The 5,795-nt window shown below is 61.0% G+C and overlaps 2 protein-coding genes across 2 annotated transcripts; one reads left to right on the top strand and one right to left on the bottom strand.

The window, feature by feature from the left end:
- Positions 1 to 228: 228 nt before the first annotated feature.
- Positions 229 to 3,461, bottom strand: LOC121851834 (lysM and putative peptidoglycan-binding domain-containing protein 1-like). Its single transcript, XM_042345919.1, has 3 exons — positions 3,261 to 3,461; positions 1,874 to 2,160; positions 229 to 1,212 (listed from the first exon to the last, which is right to left on the bottom strand). The coding sequence occupies exons 1-3, from the start codon at positions 3,459 to 3,461 to the stop codon at positions 1,041 to 1,043; spliced, it is 660 nt and encodes a 219-aa protein (XP_042201853.1). The 3' UTR covers positions 229 to 1,040.
- A 123-nt stretch (positions 3,462 to 3,584) lies between these two features.
- Positions 3,585 to 5,642, top strand: scnm1 (sodium channel modifier 1; the record flags this gene model as incomplete). Its single annotated transcript, XM_042345920.1, is given in 4 exon segments — positions 3,585 to 3,763; positions 4,270 to 4,340; positions 4,844 to 4,932; positions 5,555 to 5,642. Coding segments are annotated over 4 exon segments (302 nt in total), but the record flags the coding sequence as incomplete, so codon positions are not given.
- Positions 5,643 to 5,795: the final 153 nt, after the last annotated feature.

Below are 5,795 nucleotides of genomic sequence, written 5' to 3' on the forward strand. Positions count from 1 at the left end.
CCCCCAGGGACTGGTCGGCCCTTCCAGGTCCTGCTGATGGGCCGGGCCGGGCTGTGCTGCCATCAGCAGTGGGATACTATGGCCCCTCCTGGCTCAGGAACCGGACTGGAGACCGTCACAGAGTGGGGGCTCCATTCTGACACTCCATTGCCAAACGTGTCACCTTGGGGCCAGTTCAGCTCCGAGGAGACTCCCATTAAACAGCGCCAACCCCTCCCCCCCCCCCCCGCCTGTACAAACTGGTGTAATATCGCTGTCACAAAGTGTGCTGAGGACACCCAGGGGTAAATTATCGCCACTGCGTCGGTCTGCAACCCAGTCCGGGTCCGTGCAACAAGGCAAAGGCTGATGGTGGTGGGTTTGAGAAACCAGTCCACGGAAAGCAATACCCAACAATTTGTTCCCCGCTCTTTCCCCCCCCCCCCCCCACCCCACCCCACCTCCGACCTCCCGCGTCAGCGACGCAGACAAGTCACCAGGAGGGAATGTCGGCCTCGCATTCACCAGATAAATAGCTGCTGTACTTGTATAAATACTTGGGCAAGCGGGTCCGCCAGCGCGGTTTCCCTTGGTCACTCCAGGTCCCGTTGTGCGACGGAGAAAACATTCGCCGCTCTCCAACGGCCGCCCGTCAATCAGTCTCGTTCGTGGATTCTCTGTCGGGCTCCGTCCCTAACCCCTCGCTCGGCCCCTCCCCTTGCTCATGTGGGCCCTCCCCTACTAGCTCAGCCCCTCCCCTTGCTCAATAGCCCCTCCCCTTGCTCGCTCAGCCCTTCCCCTATTGCTCAGCCCCTCCCATTGCTCGCACAGCCCCTTCGCTGCTCACTCAGCCCCCCCCCACCCCTCCTCTCGCTCAGCCCATACCCCAGCTCACTTGTTCACGCTCTCTGCTGGCTCAGCCCCTCCCCACACCCTCAGCCCCTCCCCACACCCTCAGCCCCTCCCCTATTGCTTAGCCCTTTCGCCACTCGCTCAGTTCAGCACGGGTAAATCCAGGTCCCGGCAGGCAAGTAAAGTGCACCGGGTCCCGGCAGGTAACGTCATAGGTTGAAGATTTCGTCCTCTGTGTCCCGTAAGGAGGCAGCTCGGGAGGACTGGGTGAGGCGGACGGGCCCGAGGATGGCTCGCTGGGCTGGTGGGGTCCTCACCGGTGTCCCCCTGTCTGTACTCGGCCCAGAGCAGGCGGCCATGGTGGTCTGTACCCCTGAAGACCTTCCCAACGAGAGAGAGAGAGAGTGAGGAATTAGTCAGTGTCACTGACAAATGCTCATCCTCTGAGCGTAACACACACGGCGGGGACTCACAGCTGTGAGCTCAGTGTCCCCGATGTTGGGGGGGGGGAATGAACCCACAACCTCCTGACTCGAAAGCGAGAGAGCGAGCGATTCAGCCAAGCTGACACACAAATCAGGGCAAGGCTTTGGCCTAACTCAGCTCTGTACCGGGCTAGAGGTGACGTGGCGACATTGCTGAGAGAGAGAGAGGGGGGAGTTTGTCTCATGTGACTCTCCCACAATCTCGAGGCCTCTGTCGTTCGGCAAAGCTCAGGGCACAAAGCTCAACTTGTGTGTTGTTGTGCAATCATTTCATTGGAGGACGTTGGCAAAGAGACTGAGAGCATCTTTCTCTCTCTCCGCTCCAATCGCTTTCTCCGGGGATGATAATAAAAACAATAATAATGATAATTGGGTCACCTCAATCCACGACCGGTCGGGGGAACGTCGCTGTGTGCAATCGGCTGCTGCGCTTCGGCCCACAAAGTGCACAGTCACTGCACTTTGCAGTATATTCTGCTCCGAGGCGTCTCGAAGACGCGATAAGGCGCTGTACCAAACGCAAGGCTTGTTATTATTATCATCATCATCATCATTACCCTGTCTCCTCCTCCTCCTCCTGGAGCTTGCGAATGGCTGCCTCTTTGCACTTGCTGATCTTGGAGTCGAGCCGGCGGAGGAAGTCGGTGACCGAGACCTCGGTGGTGACGGGGGGCGGGTGGGGGGGCTCGGCGCTGTGGTCCAGCGGGCCCCTCTCCGGCTCGGCCGGAGCTCCCAGCCCGTTGTGGTGAGGACCTTGCCGGCCGGCAACGGGGATAAGGATGGTCTCCTTCAGGAAGATGGAGTCGTTGGTGTAGAGACGGTTCATCCGCTTGATCTGCTCCATCTGAGGGCGAGGGGTCAGGGGTCAGTCTCCACCCCACGGTGACGACGACAACAACACACGATATTTACCCGGCGCCCGCCTCTCACGTCGGGAGGAAGTCCCGAGGCGCTGGACAGTCAGGGGTTTGGACCCGAGCTGGGGCTTGGGATCAGGAGGGTGGGGGTAGGAGGGTGACCAAAGGCGCGGAGGGTCTCGAGACGGGCCTTGAAGGAGGCGAGGGAGGGGGCGAGGCACTGTGACTCCCAGCCCCTCAGCTCCCAAATAGGGATCAGGAGGTCACGGTTTCAATAAGCTGTCCTAGTTGTTAGCGTGATCACCCCCACCCCCCACCCCCACCCCGGCTCCGGCCTCCTGCATACCCCGCGAGGCTATGTGGCCGACTTGACATGAGGGTAAGACCCCAGGACACCCCATCCCATGTGGGCAGGGGGTCCCCCCATCAACACCCCTCCAACACCGCACACCCCCTCCCAACACCGCACTGCCCCCCCAACACCACACACACACCCCCCCCAACACCACACACACACCCCCCCAACACCACACACACACCCCCAACAGCGCACACACCCCCAACACCGCACACACACCCCCCACTGCGTACTCCCCCCCAACACCGCACAACCCCCCCCCACACCACGCGCACACCCACCCCACCGCGCACTCCCCCCCAACCCCGCACGCCCCCTGCTGCGTATTCCCCCCCAACACCGCACAACCCCCCCCACACGCCAACCCCCCACACGCCAACCCCCCACACCCCCCAACACCGCACAACCCCCCAACCCGATAACCCCCCCCAACCCCGCACCCCCCCTGCTGCGTATTCCCCCCCAACACCGCACAACCCCCCCCACACGCCAACCCCCCACACGCCAACCCCCCACACCCCAACCCCTCCAACACCGCACAACCCCCCACCCCCAACCCCCCACACCGCACAACGCCCCCCACACCGCACAACCCCCCCACCCCAACCCCCACACCCCCAACCCCCCACACCGCACAACCCCCAACATCCCCCAACCCCCCAACACCGCACAACCCCCAACACCGCACAACCCCGCACACCCCCCCCCGCCCCCTCCACACTCACTCACCGACACTCCGTGCCGCAGCGCCAGCCCCTGCAGCGTGTCCCCCGGGCGCAGCGTGTGCTCCACCACCCGGGTGTCCGCCTGCCCACCGGCCGCGTTCCTGCCCGTACTGCCGTACATCCGCGTCTCTCCGGCCGCCCCGCGGCCCCTGAGAGCACCGGTCTCCGAGCCGCTCGCCATCTTGGGAGACCAACCCCGCGCCATGCCTTCTGGGAGCCGCTGCGCCTGCGCACTCGCGGTCGACGGCTCCAACTCCCGGCGTGCGGCGCGCGGCCGTCGCGCCGTGCGTGCGTTTCCCGGCGTGCCGCGCGCGCGGCGGGCGGTGGCGGCTGGGACTTGGGGTCACGTGGCCCGCTGCCGGCTGGGCGAGCAGGCGGCGCGGGAACTACAGCTCCCAGAACGCCCCGCGCGGGACGGGAAGCCGCAGTTCAGGCTCAGGAGAAGGGAGGAAGATGTCGTTCAAGAGGGAGGAAGGGAGAGACGCGGCGCCGAACCGGGCACTGCAGGTCGGTAACAACAACCGGGGAGGGGATCAGAGAGAGAGGGGGGAGGGCGGAGGGAGGATAACTCGTACAATCGCCTCAATCGAACGTACAGTTTCCGATCAAAACCCACTTAGAAATTCTCTGCACAAGTCGGATTTTATCGGGCAATTCATCTCCGAACTCGTAGCACCACTGACGCACTGTCGGGGTGGGGGAGAAGGGAGTTTCTTTCATCCCTCCCCCCCCCCCCCCCCCCCCGGTGTCCTGGCTGGCAGATGAAACCCCTCGCTCGCTCGCTGGCTCACTTCACGGCTGTTTGCGGGGATGACGCTGCGCGCAGAGCGGCGGGCCCGCAAAACAAAACACACAGTCACTACACTTCAAGCGAAAGGCGACATGACAAGCATAGGCACAACCCCCCCCCCCCCATCGCACTGGCCCTCCAGGCACCTGCCTCCCGGGCGCCTCTCGTTTTGCTCAGCTGCTGTGCGGTATTCATCGTTTATTTGAATCTCTAATCTTTGCAGAAGAGGAGAGTGTCAGATCTGCTGTCAAGTTACATTCCGGAGGACGAGGCGTTTCTGATGAAGAATGGCAGGTGAGGCTCTTGCGCCTTTGTTTCAGCAATAGATTGACGCGACGACAACACAGGGCAGTTACCCGGCGCCCGCCTCTCACGTCGGGAGGACGTCCCGAGGCGCCGGACAGTCAGGGGGTCGGACCCGAGCTGGGGGTTGGGATCAGGAGGCGGGGAGGGCGGGGAGGGTGGGGGTAGGAGGGTGACCCAAGGCGCGGTTGGTTGAAGAGGAGGGTCTTGAGACGGACCTTGAAGGAGGCGAGGGAGGGGATGAGGCAGAGGGACTGTGGGATGGAGTTTCAGAGGGTGTGGCAGCGAGGCTGAAGGCCTGACCGCCGGTGGTAGGGTTGGCCAGGCCGGAACCTGCTGAGCGGAGGGAGCAAAATATACAGGCACTATACTTTGCAGTATATTCAGTGAAGCACTTGGATACATCTCAAATGCAAAGGTTATTATTAGAGTGAATGAGGACTCGGGTGCAAGTACAATTGCACGATTTATAATGTGTTTTCTCTCTGCCACAGGTATGCCTGCACCGTCTGTTCCTATCGGCCCGTCTTTGACACCATGGACATGTTAGCCGTGCACCGGTCCGGGAGAAAACACCTAACCAGTGAGTCCAGAACCGTGATCCCCTCTCTCCCTGCCTCTCAGCTGGTTCCAGCTTCTTTCAGCCACGCTCCCTCTCCGCACGCTCTCCCTGTAATGGCCAAAAGGGAGCGCTCTCGTCAAAGCATCCCACTTCAAGTCAGTTTACAATAATAATAATAATCCTCGCATTTGATACAGCGCCTTATCGCGTCGTCGAGATGTCTCGAAGCGCTTCACCGCATGCGCTGTAAAGCGTAGTGACTGTGTGTTTTGTGGGCAAAACACGGCAGCCAATTGCGCCCAGCGACGTCCCCGTGGATTGAGTTACCGCATTTGTTTTCTCTGGAGGGATTATTACCCCCGGAAAGCGATCCGCCAATCGACTAACAAGCGGGTTCCTACTTAACGCTGGGTAAACGGAGGCCGGTGTGTATGTGTGGGGAGAGTAAGGAAACTTGCCTAAGGTTTCGCACTGTCGTGTCCCGCCCGGGAATCGAACCCGTGTCTTCTCACTTGTGACGCGAGGGCTCTAACCACTGAGCTACGGGACTCCAATTAAATGAGTCCTTGCATTGTGTGTGCGTTAAGTGGGTGGAGAGAGTGTGAGTTTGGGGTGACAAACTGCTTTATACTTCTGGCTACAGGTTTACAGAAATTCTATGGTAAAAAACGGGATGTACATTTGGAAATTGAGAGACGACGACACCAGGAATACCTCCGAGGGCAGGACACGGGTAAACCGGTAAGACCTTCCTCTTGGACTGTGTAAATGCAAGTTGTTCTAATGAGGTTCCACTGTGTAGCACCCTTTAACCTGGATTCCTGTAGCTCAGGGGTTAGACCCCTCGCCTCGCAAGCGAGAGGACCCGGGTTCGATTCCCGGGC

Source organism: Callorhinchus milii, unplaced genomic scaffold, assembly GCF_018977255.1.
Source record: "Callorhinchus milii isolate IMCB2004 unplaced genomic scaffold, IMCB_Cmil_1.0 Scaffold157, whole genome shotgun sequence".
Lineage (NCBI taxonomy): Eukaryota > Metazoa > Chordata > Chondrichthyes > Chimaeriformes > Callorhinchidae > Callorhinchus > Callorhinchus milii.

Coding starts and splice junctions, on each gene's coding strand:
- LOC121851834 (XM_042345919.1), bottom strand. CDS start 3,461: ATGGCGCGGGGTTGGTCTCCCAAGATGGCGAGCGGCTCGGAGACCGGT. Junction 2,161..3,260: donor CGCTGCGGCACGGAGTGTCG/GTGAGTGAGTGT, acceptor CCTCGCCCTCAG/ATGGAGCAGATCAAGCGGAT. Junction 1,213..1,873: donor GAGGAGGAGGAGGAGACAGG/GTAATGATGATG, acceptor CTCGTTGGGAAG/GTCTTCAGGGGTACAGACCA.